This window comes from Leptonychotes weddellii, chromosome 1 (assembly GCF_054177405.1).
Source record: "Leptonychotes weddellii isolate Sample4059 chromosome 1, ASM5417740v2, whole genome shotgun sequence".
NCBI classification, from domain to species: domain Eukaryota; kingdom Metazoa; phylum Chordata; class Mammalia; order Carnivora; family Phocidae; genus Leptonychotes; species Leptonychotes weddellii.
Window position 1 is genome coordinate 46,486,356 of NC_138369.1, and position 24,009 is coordinate 46,510,364.

Here is a 24,009-nt window from a genome sequence, read left to right on the forward strand (position 1 = left end):
TGAGGTGGGGCTGGACAGTGTGGTGGAAGGAGGGGGTTTGTGGCTCTGAGAGGAGCATGGGGTAGGGAGGAGGGTGGGGGATGTGACAGACAAGGGAAGGTAGACAGTGGGGGCTAGGCAGGAAGGGTTATAGGCAGGGGAGAGACTAATGTGGTTAGTGTGTGTTTAGAAAGAGCCCTCTGGCTAAGGAGAGGACCATTCAACAAGTTACTGAGCAGGGCCCTGCTCTAATCAACAGGAGGAGAGCGTGCAAAGGCCCTGTGGTGGAAATATGCTTGAAAGGCTCAAAGAGCCTCTGGGAGTTCCATGGGGCTTAAGTCCAATGAGGAGGGACAGTAATGGGAGATGAGGTCCAGGGTTGCTTTAAACACATCTGTGACCCTCTTCCCATGAGGAGGTGGAGTCTATGTCCCTGCCCCTTACCTCGGGCTCCGTGATTGCTTGAACAGTAGAATACAGTGGAAAGGACATTATGACAGTTTCTGGGCCCGGACCTTAGGAGACTGGCTGCTTCTACTCCCCGTGTGTCCTGTTTGTTTTTGTTTTTGCTTTGACACTTGCTCTTAGAACTCCACCACCATGCTGTGGGAAAGCCCAAGCAGCCGGTGGAAAGAAACAGAGGCACCCCGATTGTCAGCCCCAGCTGCCATCCCTGACCAGTTTGCCAGCCAGAGGAGTGCGCCACCTTGGAATCGGAACTTCTAGCTGTAGTTGAGCTGCCTTGGCTGATACCACGTGGAACAGGGATGAGCCTTCTCTGCCGAACCCTGTCCCAGTGGCAGATGCACGAGGACCGTACAGTAGTGCCCCCCACTTTCCCACGGTTTCGCTTTGCATGGTTTCAGTTACCTGTGGGCAGCCATGCTCCGGAAGCAGGTGACCTTCCTTCTGATGGATCATCCGAAGGTCGCTGGTAGCCTAACACTACGTCACAGTGTCTCTGTCCTACCCCTCGCACCTCCTCACGTAGACCTTTTATCAGCTCACATCCCAAGAAGGGTGAGTACCATACAATAAGTTATTCTGAGAGAGAGAGACCACAGTCACATAATTCTGATTATAATATAGTGATACAATTGCTCGATTTTATTACTACTTGTTGATCTCTTACTCTGCCTAATTTATAAATTAAACTTTACCGTGGGTATGTATGTCTAAGAAAAGACATAGTATATATAGGGTTCATACTGTTTGCAGTTTCAGGCTTCCACTGGGGGTCTTGGAACATATCCCCCATGGAGAAGGGGGGGTCTCCTGTAAATGAATGCTGTTGTTTTAATCCCTTGAGGATTGGGGTGGTTTGTTACGCAGCAGTAGATAACCTAGAACAAGGACCGTGGGGCAGGCCAGGGCAGATCGGGGAGGGCCTTGTAAGCCAGGGGAAGAACTTGGGGTTTCATTGTAATCGTGAGGAGGGGCCGTTAGAAGACAGTGAGCAGCAGAGCGACTGCAGGGGGCACGGGCAGCGGGGAGGCCCTGCCGTGGTCCAGGTGAGGAGAGCTGTGCGTGGAGGGAGGGCTTATAAGCAGTGGGTTCTGGATAGAAGTTTAAGCAGGGTGCATGGGATTTGTTGAAGTATTGGGTGGAAGAAAGGGGTCAAGGATGAGCCTATAGTTTGGGGTGGACGCAGCCTGGTGACTCCACGGTGACAATTTCCTGGGGTGAGGACTCAGCCTGGGCAGAAGGCTGCTGAGAGGAAGTCCTGTTGAGGCGGGACAGCTGAGCCAGGGAGGGGTGGAGAAGGACGGGGTGAACTAGAAGGGAGGTGGAGGGAAACTGGAAGGGACTTGGGAAAGGGGGCAGAAGGGGCACAAAGGGAAACCGACACAGGCCAGCGTGGAGCATCAGACAGTTCCTTCCTGCCCCTGCTCCTTCAGCCCTGCCCGCACTTCCTCGAATCCCGCGTGAGGCTTCTTCTAGCTGTGCTGCCGTCTTCCCTGGGGCATCTGTGGTGTGGCTGCCAGCAGGCCCCCAAGGGTACTGTGAGCAGACGGGAGGGGCTGGGCTGGCGCTTCCCATGGAGAGGGTCTGGCTATGCCTCTCCTTTCACAGTTGGGCAGGGGGTTGTGGGAGGCGCCCGGCCAGGCTCTGGGACGGCACCCCTGGGCCTTGCACCCCCACAAGTTAGGGGCAGGTGAGTACCCCTGGCCTAGCAGAGGCCGGACAGCATCCAGCACTCATGAGACACGGCCAAGTCTCCTCCCCGCTTGAGGACATTGCGCCAAAGTGTCCATGACCTCCCATGACCTTCAGACAGCGAAGGGACGCCTGTCGCTGCAAGGCGAGTCTTCAGGGCCCCAGATAAGAACTGTGGGTGACTCACAGAAGTCTCCCACCTTCTGTGTTGAGAAATGACCCCAGAAACTAGTTTTCCGCCATATGCCAATGTGTTACTAAACCTCAAGAAGGAACTGCATGTTCAGCAGGCATCACAACAGGCTGCAGAATATTTAATGCCACAGAAAGATGTCACTGACATATTGTCGCACGGGGAAAAGGCAGGTTACAGAATGGGGAGTACACCCTGGTCCCGTATTTACTCAGCCCCCGACCCAGGCGGGCACACGATCTGGACCGGCATTCTCCGGGACGCGAACCACGGGGGGGTTAGGGTGGCTTTGATTTCCTGACATTTCTGCAGGAAATGTGTATTCATTCTAAAATCACACCAAAAAAAAAAAAAATCCCTATCAAATGTGTCAATAACTTAAATTAGAAAATCTGCTGCTTAATGAAAAGGAATCAGTGCTCAGAATAGAAAATTTGAAAAGATAAAGAATCTGTCTCCACCCAGGAGCCCCTACAGGAAAAGGCTATTTTTAAAGCTAAAAATTGTTTATTTTTCTTTTCTCACCTCTGTTCTCATTAATTCTAGAACTGGTATTTGTGGGATTTTGTTTTAAATTGTATGAATTTTTCTGTCCTAGTTTGTATTCTTGATAAATGGGTGCTTCATTTTTTCCCCATTATGATGGAAAAATGATTGAGTTGCTTCTAATTTGGAGCCAGTTCTCTAATGACCTTTTCTTTGGGGGGACAGCGATGAACCTCACCCCCAGCTCAGCCCCAGAGCCCGCTGGCTGGGCTGGGGGTTCTATGGTAAGACCCCAACTAAGGTTAACCATCCTGAGGAGTGGACTGCCCAGCTGGGAACAGTCCAGGGTTACACTGGCCTTGGGGAAACTGCGTATTTCCTCACATGAAAAAATGGGGTTTTCAAGACTGATGAGAAATTCAGGGGGCATGTGTAAACATCAGTTCTCTTCCAGGGCTGTCACCTTGACCTCCCCACACCTTTGGGTGCCACTGTGGAGACTGCATGGAGGAAGCACAAAATGGAGGAATGAGGGGCCCCCGCAACCTGGTTTGGGTCTCCACTTAGAGCCAGGCAGCAGCAATGACCTGTGGGGATTCTTCCACTGTGCTGAGGGCCCATTTCTACATCTGTAAAATGGGCATAATGTTCCATTCCTCACAGGCCTGTTATAAAGGTAATAGGAGCAGGGCCTACCTAGGGGTAGGGGGCACATAGCCACGATGACATCTTCCTGGAGGTCCCATGGGCGCCCTCTAAGCCCAGGCAAGCAGACCTGGTCCCACTGAACCGTGCCGCTGCCTCCCCGGGGCTAAGTCCGGTATCTGCCCAAACCGCATGCAGGAGCATGGCCGAGGCGGGGCTCTACACCCAGCTGCCCCTCTCCTTTCTACTACGAGCACACGTTTCCCTCCTTGGCCATCTCAGGATAAAGGCTGGAGCCCACAGCAGCTTTTCCCATCAGGCTTTTATTACAAAGAAGGTTCCAGAGCTTCCCAGCCACCCCCTCCAGCCCAGCCCCCGTGGGCTCGGAGCCAGTCCCAGTGCTGGCTGGGTCTGCTGCGGGGGGAGCCGGCTCAGCCACGGAGGGTGGCTTCTGACAGGAACAGAATGGGTGATTTTTTCAGGGCCTTGGGTTTGGGGGGGGGGGGGTGTCTCTGCCAGGTCTGCCTGTCCTCTGGAACAGTCCTTTCCAGTGTTGTGGTGGGAGCCCCTGGGGACCCCTCCCCGGGTCCTCTGCACAAGCGGCAGCTATTCACAGTTGGCGCGTGATAAGTTTTTTAATATATAAAAGCTTTTTAAAAAAAAAAAAAAGTGGTGCTATCTTTAGAAACACTTCCAGCAAGATCAAGTAGCCCAGCTACAGCCTTGGTACGACTTAGCCCCTGTCCCCTCCCTCCAGCCCAGCAGCGCTCAGCACCTGGGCCCTGGTCCTCTGCCCAGCCCCGGCTTGTGGGAGAGCACACAGAGCCTGCCCACGGGCAGTGGGCGCCGCCCGCTCCACCGGCAGCCGCTCGAAACCGTGTGTCGCCACGGTCCTCTCTGGGTGACCGAAGCCAGAGAGAACATTTTGGTGGATGAAGCAGAAATCACTCGAGGGCTGGTTCAAGGAGGCCTCCCCTCCGCCACATTGGATGAGGTAGTGTTTCTGGCTGCGGCCCGTGGGCCGGGGGCTCGTCTCTGCCGGAGGGCGCTGGGCCCTGGGGGGCAGGCCTCTCAGCAGCAGTGGCGGCGGCAGAGCCGGGGGCTCCGTCCAGGCTGCGCTCGGGGGGTGGCGGGAGCCTTACCAGGGGCTGGCTGTGGCTTCCAAGTCCCCGGTCCAGAGATCAGATCTGGGGGACAGGTGGGAGGGGACAGAGGGGCCCGAGGGGCCCGGGACTGGGGGCTCCTCTGCCTGGCTCAGAGAAGCCCCTCCATTCCCCCCCCCACCGCCCCCGAAGCCGACCCTGCTCAGTCCTTTCCCAGCTGGAGTCCGAGGCACGGGGCACAAAGTGAAGTCAAGGGCGGTGCGTCTCCCCCAGGCTCAGGCCTCGCTGTAGCACTCATAGATGTTGTCCTCCATCAGAGCCACCACCTGCTCGAACTTGTGTTGCAGCTGGGTCCTCCGGGCAGTGGGGTTCGCCTCCAGCGCGGTCATGATCTGAGGGGGGAGCAAGGGGACGGGGGGCGGGGAGACAACACTGCCTGGATTTCTACGGCTGGCAACCGGCCCCTAACGCGCAAAAGTTCCGAGATGTGACTACGTGAGCCTGAGCCTCTTCTGGGGCTTTCCTGAGCAGAGAGGAGGTGGACGGGGCTGAGAGGGGGGCACCGCGGGCCCCAGGGTGGGTGCCTCACATCAGGGTACCCACCTGTGTGCGATACCTCTTGGCGTATTTATAAATCTCAGCCATGGCCACGTTGGTGTTGAACTCGTTCTGGTATTTCTACAAGGGAGAAGGCGGGAGGGGGGAGGGGGTTACCCCACCCTTCCAGCCCAGCCCGGGGGCTGGGGGTGGTTACACACAAAGCCCCAGCTTCCCACAGCCCCTCCCGGGAAGTCCGCTCCCACCCCTGCGCCCACAAGGCCCCTCTGGAGCCAGCCGCACCCGCGACTCCTCGGCCAGGTGCGCGTTCATCTCCTGCTCGCTGAGCGGCGTCAGGTCGTGGATCTGTTTGTAGTAGCGCTGCACGATCTTCCGGTACTCGGGGATCTCCTTGGCGTACAGGAGCTTGTTGGTCGGCGAATCCTGGGCAGAGAGGAGTGGCGGGGATACAGCGGCGGCTGGGGACCAGACCTGTTTCTGGACCAGTGCACGTCCCCACTGCCAGACAACCGGCCCCCTCGCAGCCGGCTTTGGACCAGGCGGGGGCTCTTCACCCCTCCCTGTGCTGCCCTTTGGCACAGAACCCCCGCCCTACTTTCTAGGGCACTGTCAGGGGATGACCTGAAGGGGGACCTGCTTCCTTTAGGGGGAAAGGTGCACGGGCTGTGGGCCAGCTCTTCGTTGCCTGCAGGCTGTTTCGTTTAAGATCCTTGCTTAGGGTTGTGGGTCTTGGTGGCGAAGGTTGCTGGAAGCCTGATCGCTGGCTCAGTGGAACATTTCCCACTGTATGTTTCCAACGCCCGAAAGCAAAACGTGCCAAGTACGCTCACAGGGCTTTGTCACAGGCATCCTGCCCGCGGAGGCCGTATGTGAGAAGTGATGGCATTCTCTCTCTCGTGGCCTCTGAAAGTCTGGGGCTGACGGCAGGGCCGGGCACCCACCATCCTGCACTGCCGGATCTCATTAGACCATCTCACTAATGTTCGCAGCATCCACGCTCTCATGCCTCCCTGCCCCTGGCCAGGTACTTCCCTCTGCCTAGAAGGCCGTTCTCCCTCCTCTTCCCGGCTCTAAAGCCAGCCAGGTCCTCTCCCCGCAGACAGGTCTCAGGGATGTCCTTCCTGCGTGCAGCTCAGAGGTCTCGGTCGCCTGCTCCCCCCCTGCCCACTCCTTCACTCAGTGCCCACTTGGAGGGCTCTTGACCAGCAGGCCTGCTGCTGGGAGCCTGGCTGACTCTCATGATATTGCACCTGACCACGCCGATTTCCCACCTTGCTACTGGCTTCCCGGGGCCTGGCTCTAGGGCCTAAATGTTGGAAGGTGGTGCTGAGCACAACTGAGGCGGGTGCAGAGTTTCTGACCACCGGGGCCAGGTTCTGGGCATCTAGATGCCCCAGCTGGAAGGTCCCCATTCATCCCATGCCCCCCAAACCTGAGCTCCTTGGGGTCCCCTCCCAGAAAGAGCCATGGGCCCCCTCTTCCCGCCCAGCCCGTGGGCAGCCAGCCCCAGAGCGGCAGACCTTGCCCAGCTGCAGGTCCGAGATGGAGCAGGCATCAATGAAAGCCTGAGCAATGACAGAGAGGCAGGCGTCGATGTGGTCCGTCTTGTCGATGTCGAAGACAAACTGGGGGTTTTTCAGGATGTTCACCCAGAACCGGAGAGGAAGGCTGTGGGATGGGGGTGATGGAGGCACCGTGAGCCCGCCCAGAGGGTCGGGCAGCAAAGGGAGGGGTCACTGAGGGGGGCTGCAGGAGGGAGGCAGCCAGGCGCCGAGGCCAGGCTGGCTTTACCCCTCCAGGCCAGAGAGGCTTCCCCCCAAGACAGAACCTCAGTGTGCTCATCCACAAAGGGGGTGGACGGCCATCCCTGCCGGGTGGGGCCACAGAGGGGCCAAGAGCTGAGGTTGCTGCATGCCTCGGGACAGGATGCCAGGGCAGGCATTGCAGGGCCCGGCTACCTTCAGGCCTGCCCCCAGCCCCCACAGAGCCTGCTGTTCTCACAGGGGAGCCTCAAGCCCGGTCCTGGTTCTCATTAGAAGAAACCCCCCCAACCCCGCCCTGCCTGGCAGCACACAGCTCCTCCCTCCAGCCCTTGCCCAGCAGCAGGAAGTCCACCATTAGCCAGGGCCGCGGAGCAGCCAGAAAGGGCTGGGGGAGGGCGGGGTCTGGATTCTTGGCCTTGGCCTCAGGAGGCCAGAGAGGATTGGTAATACCCCCACCCCAGGGCCACGCAGTGACTCAGCAGCCCGAAGGGCATGGACAACCCCCCACCACCAGAGCTCTGAGAAGCCCCTGCAACGGCACAGAAACTTCTAGGCTGTGTCACATCTCCTGAGGTTCAGGCTGAAGTTCTCAACAAGTTGTGGGGTTCTGTGACCCAGAAAGCTAAGAAAGACATGCCTTAAAGGAAGGCTCCGGACTGGGTATGGGAGTCAGATCACGTGGGTTTGAGCTTGGTTCTGCCCCTGCGAGGGCCGCCTGACCTTGGGCAGGCACTTCTCTGTGAGCCTCATTGTTCTCATCTATAAAATGGAGCTGATGGTACCCACCCAAGAGGAGTGGAGGAGAGAGATGATGCTAAGGGCAAAAGTTCTATCATGCTTGCTTTTGGTTAATTCTTACAATTAAGGTGGATTCCTTTTTATCCCCCTGGTTTTACAGCTGGGAAGACTAAAGCAGAGTGAGGTGAAGTCACTTACCCACGGTCACACAGCTAGGAAGTGGCAAAACAGGGACTGAATCTGGGCAGGTGGGCTGAGAGACCAGGCTCTGAACCCCTGCACGAGTGCCGCCCACACGGGAACGATGAAGCTACGCATCCCTCCCTGCCTGCCCACACACCCTTGGCCCACCAACCTGTTGGTCTTCCAGATGTGCAGAGTGTCAGGATCGGAGATCCCCCTCTTCTCAGCCTGCTCCTCCAGGAAGTCAAAGAAGTACTTGACAGCCAGTGGGGGTTTGTCCTCACGGATGCTCAGGATGGCCTTGAACAGGTCATCCAGAAACTTCTGCAGCGTGCCCTGCAGAGGAGTGGGGTGGCTGCCGTCAGCCCAGGACCACTTGGGGAGGGTGAGTGGGCACGTCTGGCAGCCCCAGGGAGCCCAAAGTGCTTGGGCTGGTGAATGGGAAAGCCATGTACCATCAGGATGGTCACCTAATCTCTCCGGGCCCTGGTTTTCTTGTCTGTGAAATGGGTTAGTGGAATCCTCCTCCCAGGGGTACTGTAAGGACTGATCCAGACACTGAGGCACAGAGTTGGGGAACTGGCAGGGCCGGGGTGATGACTCTGCCACCTGAGCTGTGTGACCTCAGGGACAGCACTGACCCCTCTGGGCCTCTGCTGCCCTATCACGTTGGCTAGTACAGAAGTTGTCTGTCAGGCACCTTTCACGGCTGTGAGCAAACCCCTCCTCAGGAGCAACGCGAAGCCCTGAGCCTCTTGCATGGGGAGCTCATCCAGCCCCGCAGAAAAAGAACTCCCCCCAACACCCTGGCATGGGCGCAGCTGATGGGGAGAAGAGGCCAGGCCCACCTTGGTGGACAGGAGGCGAGTCAGGTAGATCTCCGGTAGCACCTTCTTGCGGTGGCTCTGCCGGTGGGACTTCTTGGGCTCTGCCAGCTCGTCCGTGGGCAACACCTGGGAGGCCGGGGCAGCGGTCAGTCCAGCGCCCGGCACCATCCTGGGCCGTCCTGTGGGAGGTCCCATCCTGCGACCCACAGGTACCTGGCTCCATGGACGCCTCGTGGCACATAAGGAGGAGGGACCCCTCCCTGCTCCCCAATCCCTGGCCTTTCCCAGAGCCTGGGAGTACTCTCCCCAGAGCCCCAGGGTGGCAGGAAGCCAAGTCCACACCCAGCGAGGGCGGGCACCCCCAGGGCCAGAGGCCGGGCACTTACCAGATGGAAATACTTCTCTGTGTCCAAGTCTTTCACTGTGAGAGGGAAAACAATAAATAAACAAGAGAGAGGAGGCGGGAGAGAGAGAAACCGAAATGGAGACAGAAAAGTGGAGAGTGGCAGAGAGCGAGAGATCCAAAGCAATACCTGGAGAAAGTGAGAGTGAGAGAGACAGAAAAATGCAAACAGAGGAAGAGGGGAGAGACAGATCCAGAGAGACACATAGAAAATGAGACCGAGAGAAAAAGGCCATGAGAGAGAGATGTACACAAGGAGAAACAGAGGGACAAGGGGGAGACCCCCACAGGGGGGCAAGATGGCTGCCCTCACCCCCTCCACTGCCCAGCCCAGAGCTCCTGACAGCCCAGACCTCGTAAACGGCAGGGAGAGACCCAAGACCCTGCTCCTGATCTTAGCAGGGGACCCTCTGACCAAAGGAGCCTAGGACCCCATGCCTGGCAGCTGGGCAGCTAGGCCTGGGAGCCTGAGGGTGCGGATGGGGGGTGGGATTGAGGCAGGGACCCAGCCCAAAGCCCGGATGGCCATGCCAGTCTCCCCCTCCAGCCTGGCAGCTTCCCAGACCTCTTGAAACCACATCCCGCCCTCCTGGGGCCTCTCTCTGGCTGCCCGCAGGATCCCAGCCCGAGGAGGCCTGGCGGCAGGCCCTGCCCAAGCAGTACTGGGGCAGAGGGGCCTGGCCTGGCCCTTGCCCCAACCAAGGAGACCATAGCCCAGCCCAGCCCTGCCTCTTAAAGCCTCAGTTTCCCTCTTAGGGCTGCTCAGAAGGGGCCAAAGCCTGGCCTGACCCCCTCCCCTTGTCCACCAGTGCTACCTCGGCCCAGTGTGTTGTCCTTCTTGTCTGTGAGGCTCATGGCCAGGGAGGCACCTTCAGGGATCTGACAGGAGGGGAGAGGCCAAGGTCAGAGGTCAGAGGTTAGGGAGGGTTCAAGTGGGGGATGGGTAGGGCTGGGGACCCCACCTTGTAGTGGGCCAGTGTGTTGAGCTTCTTGCGGCCATCTTCCACCACTGAGGTGTCATCCAGGTCCCGGAGGATATAGCTCTGCGTGCTTGAGGCGAACCACTCTGGGGGGCAGGGAACAGAGTGTCAGGGACAGGGAGCTGGCTGGAGGGGGCAGCACCAGCCTGGCCCACACAGGGAGAGACCTCTGGCTCTCTCTGTGGAACCTAGGGCAAGCTGTGCCTCTCTCTGAGCCTGTATTTTTCCATGAGTAAAATGAGGAGGAGAAAAAAGACCCAGAGGAGAGGGTGGTGGTGGGCACAGAGCAGGAAGTCTGGCAGTGTCCTCATCCTTGAGGTTGTTACTTTACTATTGCTGATGAAATAAGAAAAGGTACCATCTGTGAAAAGGACAGTGAGAGTCATGGAAAGTATGTGATCCCTAGATACTGACTCTGCCCTTCCAGGCTCTGGGTGACTGAGTGCCTACCCAACTTCATCTCATAACCTATCCCGGCCCCTGCAGGCCAGAACCAGTGAGCTCCCTGCTCTGAACAGTCACTGTGCCCATTTATTATCACAACCTCGTGCTTGGAACAGGGCCTGTGATCATAGAACAAATGGCAGCTTTTTGGCCCAACCAGAACTCCTATGCATCCTTCAAAACCCATTCCAATTGCCCCTCCTTGAGCAAGCTTTTCCTGAATACTTTTTGCTGTTGTCTGCAGCTTGCTCACACTGCAGTACCCATCTCCCTGCCAGAATAGGAGCTCCTTCGTGATGGGCACCTTATCTAATCATCTCCATGTCCCCAGGGACACAATCAATGTACATTTCCTGAGTGAAAGGAGTATGCAACCAAGGCGGGGGACAGTTCCCGCTGGAGTAGCCCAATGCTGAGGCCCGGCACCCCACCCCTGCCCACCGAGGTCAACGTCCTCCGCACGTGGCCACTGAGAGTAGGGCACATTCTTGCAGAAGGCTTCCAGAATCTTCTCTTTCACCTGTGTCAGCGTGTCCGTATCCATGGCCCGCACACTCAGCGAGTCCATGCCGCAGCCCTGGAAGGACACATTCAGGTTCTGCACGAGAGAGGAGGAGACAGTCAGCAAGCTCCTCCCATTACTACCCTGGGCCCCAGGCAGGGCAACAACCTGCCCAGGGCGGCTGGGTCATGATCAGGGTCAGGGTGCTCCGAGCATGAGGATCCCCCTCCCAGCCAGCCTGGGAGATGGTTCCCACCTGGCCGCCCAGCCGCCCGACTCACCCGGGGCTTGGCCTCAATGTTCTCCCGCAGTAGCCACTCCTCGTTGAGCGTGTAGCGGGCCTTGCCTGTGATGGCATCAATGGAGCCCTTGTTGATCTGCTGCTTGATGGCACACAGGAGCAGGAAGAATGGCTCCCCAACTGTTTCCTGGGGTGGGGACGGGGCTGTCAGGGGCTGAGGCCCAGCCTGCCCAGCCCAGCCCCCACTGCCTCGCTGCCCACCCTCCATATTCCAGCCCCCAAGCCTTTGGCCATGCTGTGGCCCCCATCTGGAACACTTTCCCCACGCCCCTGTACCAACACCTCCATGGCTGCCTGGGTAACACCCCCACTTTGGGATCCTAGTGCCATTCTCCCCATCTCCCCCCACCTCCCGTCCCCCACCCTCAGTGTCTCCGTGGACTCTGAGGCGGAAAACCACTGGCTATGGGCAAGCACATTCATTCGGTCATCCCAGCAACTCTTCCCGGTATGGGATATCATCCTCACTGCTGAGGCTCAGAGAGGACAATCAACCTGCCCAAGGTCACCCAGGGTGGAAATAGCAGAGCTAGACTTGAACCCCGGATCAGCTGGCTCCAAAGTCCTTGACTCTGCTAAGCCGCCCGGGGTGAGTTTAGGTGGAACCAGAACACAGGATGTGGTCTCAATTCCCAGGTTGGTGAGTGGAGAGCATCTTGGGCCAGGCTGGGCCTCATACCCCTGCCCTCCTACTAAGCCCTCAGACCTGAGCTTAGGGCCTCCTCCAGGAAGCCACCTTGATCCCTCCAGCCGGGTCCAAGGCCTCAGCGCTTGAGCGCCACTCTGTGGCCTTTATTGCTCTGTATTTTAATTGTTATTTCTGCATCTGTCTCCTCTAAGCCTGGGGGAGTCTTAAGGGCTAGGACTGGGCCTGATTTATCATCTGAACCCAGAGCCGGGCCCAAAGGCACACAAGGGGAGGGGGGGTTGATGAATAAGAAAACTATCTGGGGGCGCCTGGGTGGCTCAGTCGGTTAAGCGTCTGCCTTCGGCTCAGGTCATGATCCCAGGGTCCTGGGATCGAGTCCCGCATCGGGCTCCCTGCTCTGTGGGGAGCCTGCTTCTCCCTCTCCTCCCCACTTGTGCTCTCTATCTCACTATCTCTGTCTCTCTCAAATAAATAAAATAAAAAAAAAAAATTAATAAAAAAAAAAAGAAAACTATCTGGAACAAAGCCCCTGGAGAGTGCTTTGAGCCCTTGCGGGAAGCCAGGCCTTCCCTGAGCTGTATAATGGACCCTAGAGGCCTGTCCCTGCTCCCTGAGCCCCTTTCCTCATCTGCACAAAGGGCGTGAGGACCCCTCCGGACGGAGCTGGCATGAGGAGGAAACCAAGTCAGATACATGACGCTCGCCCTAGGGAAGGCTTGGCAGGGGGCGGGCTCGGCCCCGCCTCACCCGCAGACAGCTGTACATGCAGATGGACATCCAGTTGGTGAGCATCTTCTCAACCACGGACTCCGTGCGCCGCAGCATGAGCTTTGGGTTCTTGGCGGCCGAGGCGTCGATGAGGTCCACCAGCAGCTCCTTCATGATGCCCGTGTAGTACTCCAGCTTGCCGTGGAGCGCGATGGTCAGCAGGGAGGCCAGGCTGCACCTGCAGGGGGCGCAGGGCATCAGCACCGGGCCCCGGGATCTGCAGCGTGTGTGGTGTGGGGCTCCGGCGCTGCCTCATGGACCTGGCGGCCCCAGGTATGTCTGTGTGGGTGAACGCAGCTCACACCCACCCGGAGAGAGGGCCACCTTCTCTAACGGCCACAGCAACCACCGTGCCTGTGGGCTCCTATCTTGGGCATCCAGGCCCAGGAAAGGGAGGCATGTGGGGGCCCGGTCCTGGGTGGATGCCTACTGTCCAGCAGGCAAGGCGATTTGCAAACTGTCCCGGGCTTGGGTCTGGCCGGGCCAAGCCAGGACAGGCTGTGTGGCCTCCAGCGGGCCCGTCCCTCTCCCAGAGCCTTGCAGCCTGACCTGTCACGCACTGCAAAGTCTTTCTGCTGCTCCAGCGCATGCACGAAGACAATGAGGAAGTGCTTGTTGTTGAGCAACGAGGAGAACAGGCTGATCCCCTCTTCCATGTTGGGCCGGCAGCTCTCCGGGATCTGCGGAAGCAATCGGTGCTGTCCACAGGGGTCTGGCGCCTCTGCCTGGCCTCGGAGTCAGCACTTATAATGCCCTGAATGGCTCTTTGAATGCCTCCTGGAATGGGAAGCTCACCACCTTTTCATGACAGATGTCTCTTAACTCCCCATGATTGGGAATAATGGCTCAGTTGAGTTGAAAAGGGGGGCTCAGAGAAGGTCAAGGGTGCCTGGAGGTAACCCAGAGTCCCCGTGCCTAGGACCCTCTTGCTTTCCATTCTCTAGGCAGCAGTGGAGTGGGATGTCCAGAAAGGCCCAATCCTCTCCGCTCGCCACCTGGCTTGGGGTCAGCACTTCTAACACCCTGAATGGTGTTATACCTTGAATGCCTCCTGGGATGGAGGACTCAGTGTCTTCCAATGACTGACTCCAATGACAGGCAGGCCCTACACCCCGTGATTAGGATCAATGGATCAGATGAACAGGAAAGTGAGGCCCAGAGAGGGGTGGGGTGCCTCTGAGGCAGCCCTGTGTGTATATGCACGCACGTGCATGGGGTACTCACCTTCCACTCTCCCAGCAGTGGGTGGGTCTCCTGCACTGTGGAGCTGCCCTGGGCGTTGAGGGTCTGGGAGGGCAGTACATAACGTTCTTCATAGAGGGAGGAGCACTGTAGGGGTAGACCACCCCCCAGCATCTCAGCAGGGCTGCGATCTCCCCTGACTGGCATGCAAGGGCCACTCAACAAATGCAAAGGGTTACCTTGTAAAGGAAGAAGGGGCAACAGGCCATGCCCAGGGGCCTTAGGAATCCAGAGAAGCAGGGAGGGCTGGCCCAAGGGGCTTCGTGGGGGAAAAGGAAGGAGCAGAACCTCATGATGCAAGGTGTGCAATGCAAGAGGGCATGAGGCTTAAGAGGAAGCAAAAGAAGCTGAGCACGGAGTGGGAGAAAGAGCAGAGAGGCCAGCAAGGACCACGGTATGGCCTTGTTAGGGCTGCTGCATGGTGAGCAGTGTGGAGAGGGCAAGAGGCAGGTCACTGGCCACCAGCATAAATGCTCTGGCCAGGCAGGGAAGGCGGGGACAAGGAGGTAGCCCCTGGAACACAAAGAGGGGTGGGAGGCTTGAGGCAGAGTCCAGAGGGCAGGAGAAGGGAATGTAGAGACCAAAAGCCTGGCTGGGAAGGGACTCAGTGCTGAGAGAGGTAGGTGGGGCACCACGGGCCTAGGGGAGCCTGGGCCACCCCTGCTCGCCCCCTCAGTGAAAGGACAGGCAGGCCCTACACCCCAGGAGGAGAGTGGGGCTAGTAGCTGGCTTCCGTATGGACAATCAAACATCAAACGAGTAGAGAAGAAAAGTGAGGGGAAAAACTGGGCCCCCTCCCTTGGCAGATGAGGGCAGGTGGGCAAGGCTGCTGTGAGCGTGCATGCAGGTTATGCACTGCTCAAGGGGACCACGTGGCACCATGTTTTCCCATCTGCTTAAAAATGCCCTCTAGGTTGGCATGGCTCAGAAAGAGATCAAGGAGCCCCTGAGGTGGCTGGCAAGGGTGTGGGCTGACCTTAGGGAAGAAGGTGCGGGTCACAAAGTGCTTATACTCCAGGAAGGGGATGCCCTGGCTGCGGTTCAGCTCCTTGGTCAGATCAGTCATGTCCGTCTGCAGCTCGGCAAAGCCTGGTGGATTGGCAGGGAGCTGGGAGTAGCTCTGGAACCCATTGCCCAGTCGGCAAAGCCAAGGTCCACAGCCCCGCCTGGGCCGCACCCCGCTACCTTTCCGGATTTCCTCTCGGATCTGAGATTCCATCTCCTCCATCTGCAGCAGAGTCTTCTGCCAGTAGCGCTCCGCACGGCGGCTCTTAGTGCAGAAGACGAACAGGGCTGCGGGCAGCAGAGAGACAGGTCAGGCCTGGAAAGCACTTCGGAAAACACTGGTTGACACATGCAGTGCACAGGGCCCGGGCCTGGAGGGACAGGTCCTGCTGGCTTCCTCTCCACCTCCTCTGGGCGGGGTGTGGAAGGCGGACGGGTGCCCTCAGCCTGCAGTCCTCCCCTCCTACCGGGGAAAGGGTTGGGGAACACCCAGGAAAATAATTCTGATGTCCCATTCTTATAAAAAGAAGTACGTGTGTTTTAAAATAGTGGTAAACATTATAAAATAAAGATAGTGGGTCAAATACTTATAAAGCAAGTATAAAGGGTAAGACAAAAGTAGTAAAATTAATTAAAATATGATAATTAGTTAAGATACATAAAATCAACATGTAAAATGTGATCATCAAAAATATAAAATGCTGGGCGCCTGGGTGGCTCAGTTGGTTGAGCGGCTGCCTTCGGCTCAGGTCATGATCCTGGAGTCCCTGGATCGAGTCCCGCATCGGGCTCCCTGCTCAGCGAGGAGCCTGCCCCCTCTCGTGTACTCTCTCTCTCTCATTCTCGCTCTCTCAAATAAATAAATAAATAAATAAAAATATATAAAATGCTGGGGGGATGTGCCTGGGTCTTGGTTTAAGCGTCCGACTCTTGGTTTCGGCTCAGGTCGTGATCTCAGGGTCGTGAGATTGAGCCCCATATCGGGCTCCATGCTCACTGAGGAGTCTGCTTGAGATCCTCTCTCTCCCTCTGCCTTTCCTGCTCTCTTTCTCTAAAATAAATAAATAAATCTTAAAAATATATATATATATTTTTTATTTATATATATATAAAATGGGGGAGTAAAAACATAAAGCTCTGGAATGTGTTCAAAATTAACTTACTATCAGCTTAAAAGAGACTATTATATACGTAAGATATTATATGTGAACCTCACGGTAACCACAAAGAAAAAACATATAAAATACACAAAAGAAAAAAAAATCTAAACATACCACTAAAGAAAACTATCAAACCACAGGGAAGAGAGAGAAGAAGAAAGGAACAGAGAGAAACTACTAAAACAGCCAGAAAACAATTAATGAAAAGACAGTAAGTACACACCTATCAATAATTACTTTAAATATAAATGGACTGATTTCTCCCATCAAAAGACATAGGGTGGATGAGTGGATTAAAAAAAAAAAAAAAAAAAACCTATCTATAGACTGCCTACAAGAGACTCACTTCATATCTAAGGACACGCACAGACTGAAAGTAAGGGTGGAAAAACACGTTTCATATAAATGGAAATGAAAAAAAAGCTGGGGTAGCAATACTTACATCAGACAAAATAGACTTTAAAATAAAGACTGTAATAAAAGACAAAGAAGGACACTACATAATGATAAAGGGGTCAATCTGATAAGAGAATTATAACATTTGTAAAGATCAATGCACTGAACATACCTAAACATACAAGGCAAATATTAACAGGCCTAAAGGAAGAAATAGACAGCAACACAATAAGAGTAGGGGACTTTAACACCCCACTTACATCAATGGATAGATCACCCAGACAGAAAATCAATATGGAAACATCATCCTTAAATGACACATTGGACCAGATGAACTTAACAGATAACATTCCATCCAAAAACAGCAAAATACATATTCTTTTCAAGTGCACATGGAACATTCTCCAGGATACGTCACACATTAGGCCACAAAACAAGCCTCAATAAATTTAAGAAAACGAAGTAATATCAAACATTTTTTCTGACCACAACAGTATGAAACTAGAAATTAATTACAAGAAGAAAATGGGAAAAGGCACAAACATGTAGAGACTAAACAACATGCTACTGAACAACCAATGGGTAAATGAAGAAGTCAAAGAAGAAATAAAAAAATACATTGAGACAAATGAAAAAATAAAAACAGTCCAAAATCTTTGGGACACAGCAAAAACCATTCTAAGAGGGAAGTTCACAGTGATACCTCAGGAAACAAGAAAAGTCTCAAATGATCTAACTTTACAGGAAGTAGAAAAAGAAGAACAAAACTCAAAGTTAGGAGAAGGAAGGAAATAAAGATCAGAGTGGAAATAAATGAAATAGACTAAAAAGTAATAGAAAAGGTCAACGAAACCAAGAGCTGGTTCTTTGAAAAGAAACAAAATCGACAAACCTTTATCCAGGCTCATCAAGACAAAAAAGAGGACTAAATTAAATCAGAAATGAAAATAGAGAAATTATAACTGATACCACAGAAATACAAAAGACAAGAATACTATACAGTCATATACCAACAAATTAGACAATTTGGAAAAAATGGGCAAATTCCTAGAAATATACAATCTTCTAAGACTGAATCATGAAATAGGAAATCTGAATACACTGATTGCTAGTAATGAAATTAAATCAGTAATCAAAAAACTCCCCTAAAACAAAAGTCCAGGTCCAAATGGCTTCACTGGTGAATTCTATCAAACATTTAAAGAAGAGTTAAGGGGCGCCTGGGTGGCTCAGTCGTTAAGCAGCTGCCTTTGGCTCAGGTCATGGTCCCAGGGTCCTGGGATCGAGCCCCACATCAGGCTTCCTGCTCAGCGGGAAGCCTGCTTCTCCCTCTCCCTCTCCCCTGCTTGTGTTCCCTCTCTCGCTGTGTGGCTCTCTCTCTGTCAAATAAATAAATAAAATCTTTTTTCTTTTTTTAAGATTTTATTTATTTGCGAGAGAGAGAATGAGAGACAGAGAGCATGAGAGGGAGGAGGGTCAGAGGGAGAAGCAGACTCCCTGCTGAGCAGGGAGCCTGATGTGGGACTCGATCCCGGGACTCCAGGATCATGACCTGAGCCGAAGGCAGTCGCTTAACCAACTGAGCCACCCAGGTGCCCCATAAATAAAATCTTAAAAAAAAAAATAAAGAAAGAAGAGTTAATACCTATCCTCTTGACATAACCCCAAAAATTAAAGAGGAAGGAACATTTCCAAACTCATTTTTGAAGCCAGCATTACTCTCATACTAAAACCAGGCAGAGACACTACAAAAAAAAAAAGAGAAAAATATCACTGATGAACAAAGGTGCAAAAATCTGCAAAAAAATATTACCAAATCAAATTCAACAATACATTAGAAGGATCATACACCATGACCAAGTAGGATTCATTGCAGGGACAAAAGGATGGTTTAACATCCACAAATCACACAACGTGATACACCACATTAACATAAAATTGAAGGCTAAAAATCATATGATCATCTAAATAGATGCAGAAAAACAATTTGACAAAATTCAATATCTATCTATGATAAAAAACTCTCAACAAAGTAGGTATATAGAGGGAATGTACCTCAACACAATAAAGGCCATATAGGATGGATCACAGCTAATATCAAACTCAATGATGTAAAACTGAAAGTGTTTCCTCTAAGATCAGGAAGGATGCCCATTCTCACCAATCTTGATCAACCTAGCATTTAGAAGTCGTAGCCACAGCAATTAGGCAAGAAAAAGAAATAAAAGGCACCCAAATTGGAAAAGAAGAAGTAAAACTGTCACTGTTTGCAGGTGATATAATATATGCAGAAAACCCTAAAGACTCCACCAAAAAACTATCACAACTACTAAACAAATTCAGTCAAGTCGCAGGGTACAATATTAATACACAGAAATCTATTGTTTCTATACACTAATAAAGAACTATTCAGAAAGAGAAATAAAACAATATCATTTACAATTGCATCAAAGAGAATAAAATACCTAGGAATAAATTTAATCAAGGAGGTAAAAAACGTGTACTCTGAAAACTAAAAGACATTGATGAGAAAAATTGAAGATGAAACAAAAAAATGGGAAGTTATACCCTGCTCCTACCTTAGAAGAATTATTGTTAAAATGCCCATACTGCCCAAAGCAATCCATATATATGTGCTGCCGAAGTGAGCACCCAAAGCAATCTATAGATTCAATGCAATCTCCATCAAAATACCAGTGGCATTTTTCACAGAACTAGAATAAGTAATCCTAAAATGTAAATGGAACCACAAAAGACCCCAAATAGCCAAAGCAATCTTGAGAAAGAAGAACAAAGCAGGAGGTATCATGGTCCCAGATTTCAAACTATATCACAAAGCTATTATAATCAAAACAGTATGGTACTGGCATAAAACCAGGCACAGAGATCAATGGACCAGAATAGAGTCTATAAATAAACTCATACTTACATGGCCAATTAATCTTCAACAAAGGAAGCAAGAATGCACAAGGGGGAAAAGACAGTTTCTTCAATAAATTTGTTGGGAAATCTGGACAGCCACATGCAAAAGAATGAAATTAGACCACTTTCTTACACCATATACAAAAATAAAGTCAAAATGAATTAAAGACTTAAATGGGAGGCTTGAAACCATAAAACTTTTAGAAGAAAACATAGGCAGTAAGCTCTTGGACATCGGTCTTAGCAGTATTTTTTTTGGATCTGTCTCCTCAGGCAAGGGCAGCAGAAGCAAAAATAAACAAATGGAATACATCAAACTAAAAAGCTTTTGGACGGCAAAGGAAACCATCCACGAAACAAAAAGGCAACCTACTAAATAAATGGAAGACAATACTGGCAAACAATATATCCAATAAAACGTTGATATCCAAAATATATAGACTCATACAACTAAAAAACAATCAATCTGATTAACAAATGGGCAGAGGACCTAAAGAGACATTTTTCCAAAGAAGACAGGCAGATGGACAACAGACACATGAAAAGATGCACATCATCACTAATCATCAGGGAAATGCAAATCACAACCACAATGGGATATCACTTCACACCTGTCAGAATGGCTGGTGTCAAAATGACAAGAATTAACAAGTGTTGCTGAGGCTGTGGAGAAAAAGGAACCCTGGTAAACTGTTGGTGGGCACGTAAATCAATGTAGCCATCATACTGTGGAAAACAGTATGGAGGTTCCTCAAAGATTAAAAATGCAACTGTACTAGGACCCAGCAATTCCACTTCTGGGTACTTAATTGAAGAAAATGAAATAACTAATTCAAAAAGATACATGCATCTATATATTCACTGCAGCATTATTTATAATAGCCAAGACATGTAAGCAACCCAAGTGTCCACGGATAGATGAATGGATAAAGAAGATGCAGTGTATAGATACAATGAAATGTTACTCAGCCTTGAAAAAGAATGAAATCTGGCCATTTGTGACAACATGGAAGGACCTAGAGGGTATTATGCTATGAAGTCAGACAGAGAAAGACAAATGCTATGTGATTTCACTTACATGTGAAATCTAAAAAAACAAAACAGAAACAGACTCATAGATACAGAGAACAATCTGGTGGTTGACAGAGGGGGGCTGTGGGGGATTGGATGAAATAGGTAAAGGGAATTAAGAGGTATAAACTTCCACTTATAAAATAAATAAGCCTCGGGGACCTAATGTACAACATAGGGAATATAGTCAATAACATTGTAATATCTTTGTAAGGTAACAGAAGGTAACTGTATAAAAATATTGAATCACTATGTTGTGCACCTGAAACTAATATAATACTGTATGTCAATTATAATTCAATACAAAAATAGGGGTAAACAGTGACTTTCCCTGGTTGAGAGAATTATGGGTGATTTTTGTTCTCTTTCTGTTTTTTATCAGTTTCAATTATTTCCACAATGACCAGGTGTTAACTTGTGAAACATTTAAAAGATCAAAAAATTATGAAACATTTAAAAGATTACACAGCAGGGGAACCCTCTTACACTGTCAGTGGGAATGCAAATTGGTACAGCCACTTTGGAAAACAGTGTGGATGTTCCTCAAAAAATTAAAAATAGAGCTACTCTATGACCCAGCAATTGCACTACTGGGTATTTACCCCAAAGACACAGATGTAGTGAAAAGAAGGGCCATATGCATCCCAGTGTTCATAGCAGCAATGTCCGCAAGAGCCAAACAGTGTAAGAGCCGAGATGCCCTTCAACAGATGAATGGATAAAGACAATGTGGTCCATATATACAATGGAATATTACTCAGCCATCAGAAAGGATGAATACCCAACTTTTACATCAACATGGATGGGACTGGAGGAGATCACGCTAAGTGAAATAAGTCAAGCAGAGAAAGTCAATTATCATATGGTTTCACTTATTTGTGGAACATAAGGAATAGCATGGAGGACATAAGAAGGAAGGGAAAAATGAAGGGAGGGAAATCGGAGGGGGACACGAACCATGAGAGACTATGGACTCTCAGAAACAAACTGAGGGTTCTAGATGGGAGGGGGGTGAGGTGATGGGTTAGCCTGGTGATGGGTATTAAGGACGGCATGTTCTGCATGGAGCACTGGGTATTATACACAAACAATGAATCGTGGAACACTACATCAAAAACTAATGATGTAATGTATGGTGACTAACATAATAAAATAAAATAAAAATATATTTTAAAAAAAGATTACACAGCAGTATTACATCATAATCCCTTTCTGGGGTGGGGAATGGGGAAATCTCACACACACACACACACACACACACACACACACGCATGCAGCCGACCTTTGAACTGGGTCTAAACTGTGTGGGTCCATCTGGATGCAGATTTTTAAAAAATAAATACAGGGCGCCTGGGTGGCTCAGTTGGTTAAGCGACTGCCTTCAGCTCAGGTCATGATCCTGGAGTCCCGGAATCGAGTCCCGCATCGGGCTCCCTGCTCGGCGGGGAGTCTGCTTCTCCCTCTGACCCTCCTCCCTCTCATGCTCTCTGTCTCTCATTCTCTCTGTCTCAAATAAATAAATAAAATCTTTAAAAAAATAAAAAATAAAAAATAAATAAAAATAAAAAATAAATACAGTAAGAACTGTAAATGTATTTTTTCTTCCTTCTGATTTTTTTTTTTTAAGATTATTTTATTTATTTGAGAGAGGGAGAGAGAGCACGTGTGCAGGAGCAGGGGGGAAGAGCGGCAGGCAGAGGGAGAAGCAGGCTCCCCACTGAGGAGGGGGCCCGATGCGGGGCTCGATCCCAGGACCCTGAGACCATGACTTGAGCTGAAGGCAGACGCTTAATGACTGAGCCACCCAGGTGCCCCTCTTCCTTATGATTTCTTTAATGACACTTTCTTTTCTCTAGCTTACTTTATTGTAAGAATGCAGTATGTAATACATATAACATACAAAATATGTGTTGAGTGTTTAGTTATCAGTACTTAAGTTTTGGGGGAATCAAAACTTATCTGTGGACTTCTGACTGTGCGGGGGTCAGCGCCCCTAACCCCCACGTTGTTCAAGAATCAACTGTATCACTTTCATAACCACTATTTTAAGAGTGGGGTAGCCTACCAAATATGTAGGTTAATCTTCCCTGAACAACCCTCTTTTAAGTTCCCTCAGTAGCTCCTTATTACCTAGAGGACAAGGTTCCAAGTTCCTCTGCCAAGCACCCAGGGCCCACAGCCCAGACTCGGTGCGCCCCCCAGCCTCTATCCCCCTCCGCCCGCGTGAGCTGGAGCCAGGGCACAGCTGTCAGTGAGTGACCCACCACCAGGCCTTTGCTCAAGCTTGTGTCCCCAGCCCATCGTGCCTTTTCTTCTATCTGCCGCTGTGCAGAGGGGCTGGGACAAGGCGGGGCAGGGCCACCCTCCCAGGCGTCAGGAGGGAAGGGGTCCTTACCAACCACAGAGAGCAGAAGTAGGACACTGCAGATGACGATGGACACAATGATGGCCGTCTCACTGCCCCCCAGCTGCAGCGTGGCGATGGTCTGGTTGAAGTTCCCTACCTGGATCTGTGCAGAGGTGGGTAGAGGGAGCTGTAGTTTCCCTGGCCTTGTGCATTGACTCCTCTCCTCACTGGCTGTGGGGTCCTGGGCAAGCCCCCTAACCTCTTTGAACCTCAGATGCCATGTCCATAACACAGATAACCATGCCCACCTCCTGCGGATGCCATGAGGGCTAAATGAGAGGATGCTGGGCAAGGCCAGCCTGAGAGGGGACACTCAGTACAGGGGGCGCTGTTTACTATTACAGCCTGGGAGGAGCAGTGGAGGAGCCAGAGGGCCTAGCTGCTGTCGCCAAGCACCTGGAGGGCTGTTCAAGGAGCCAGGGAGCAGGCAGAGTCTGAGGATTCAGAGGGCACAGCTGGGACCGGGGTGTGGGTGAAAGGGAGTTTTCCTGGTCAGAGCCGTCCTGGGCAGCATGAGCTGCCTGGGAGGGAGGGAGCTCCCCACCCCAGGAGGCATGCAAGCAGGTACAGCATAGAAAAGGTCCCACTTCTGGGCCCTCTCTGCCCTCCCCCAGTTTCCCTCCCCTCTGTGACTCTGCATGGTGACTGGCAGCCCAGCCTCTGGGGGGAGCATTAAGTGGAGCAGGGGCAACTTCTTATGGCCTCTGAAAAGTCCAGCCCCATCAGGCCTATCCGGGCCGATCATTGACCTGAAGCAGGTCACTAAGTTCTTGGGCCTCATCTGTCAAGTGGGGATGTAAAGCTCTGCTTTGCTCCCCTTGCCTCATCCACTGAGCACCAAAATGCTTAGCTCTGACATGCGGGGAAGGGGTAGACACTCAAGCAGATGGGGCAGGGCTGGCGGCCGGGGCCGCCTCCACCTGGGGCGCCCCGTTCACTCACCGTGATGGGCAACTGCCCCTCGGCTGTGCCCAGGGACTCGTTGACTGAGCAGTGGATGACTCTATCCGAGACAATCTGGATGTCACAAGCCACTTGGCCTATCTTGATCCGGTACTCATGGCTCTGGAGCCCCAGGCTGTCCTGCTCCTTCTACGGGAGCAGAGTGGGGGTGCTCACTGAGGTCC

General features: G+C 52.1%; 2 protein-coding genes across 4 annotated transcripts in view; both read right to left on the minus strand.

The window, feature by feature from the left end:
• MBD4 (methyl-CpG binding domain 4, DNA glycosylase) overlaps positions 1 to 24,009 on the minus strand; it is a 201,609-nt gene that overhangs the window by 107,498 nt on the left and 70,102 nt on the right. The gene's annotated exons all lie outside the window — the stretch shown is intronic.
• PLXND1 (plexin D1) overlaps positions 4,461 to 24,009 on the minus strand; it is a 58,111-nt gene continuing 38,562 nt past the window's right edge. For 2 of the 3 annotated variants that reach the window (XM_081801568.1, XM_081801577.1), the window contains exons 19-36: positions 23,825 to 23,974; positions 22,871 to 22,985; positions 15,107 to 15,214; positions 14,898 to 15,010; positions 13,904 to 14,008; positions 13,229 to 13,359; positions 12,659 to 12,857; positions 11,243 to 11,389; positions 10,901 to 11,057; positions 9,998 to 10,101; positions 9,851 to 9,914; positions 9,019 to 9,053; positions 8,654 to 8,758; positions 7,978 to 8,141; positions 6,642 to 6,789; positions 5,404 to 5,544; positions 5,167 to 5,241; positions 4,461 to 4,955 (exon numbers count right to left, since the gene is read on the minus strand). In XM_081801568.1, coding sequence (XP_081657694.1) covers positions 4,839 to 4,955; positions 5,167 to 5,241; positions 5,404 to 5,544; positions 6,642 to 6,789; positions 7,978 to 8,141; positions 8,654 to 8,758; positions 9,019 to 9,053; positions 9,851 to 9,914; positions 9,998 to 10,101; positions 10,901 to 11,057; positions 11,243 to 11,389; positions 12,659 to 12,857; positions 13,229 to 13,359; positions 13,904 to 14,008; positions 14,898 to 15,010; positions 15,107 to 15,214; positions 22,871 to 22,985; positions 23,825 to 23,974 — 2,178 coding nt within the window. In that variant the 3' untranslated portion in view covers positions 4,461 to 4,838. The remainder of the gene's footprint in view (positions 4,956 to 5,166; positions 5,242 to 5,403; positions 5,545 to 6,641; positions 6,790 to 7,977; positions 8,142 to 8,653; positions 8,759 to 9,018; positions 9,054 to 9,850; positions 9,915 to 9,997; positions 10,102 to 10,900; positions 11,058 to 11,242; positions 11,390 to 12,658; positions 12,858 to 13,228; positions 13,360 to 13,903; positions 14,009 to 14,897; positions 15,011 to 15,106; positions 15,215 to 22,870; positions 22,986 to 23,824; positions 23,975 to 24,009) is intronic. The other variant, XM_081801580.1, reaches the window with a different exon arrangement.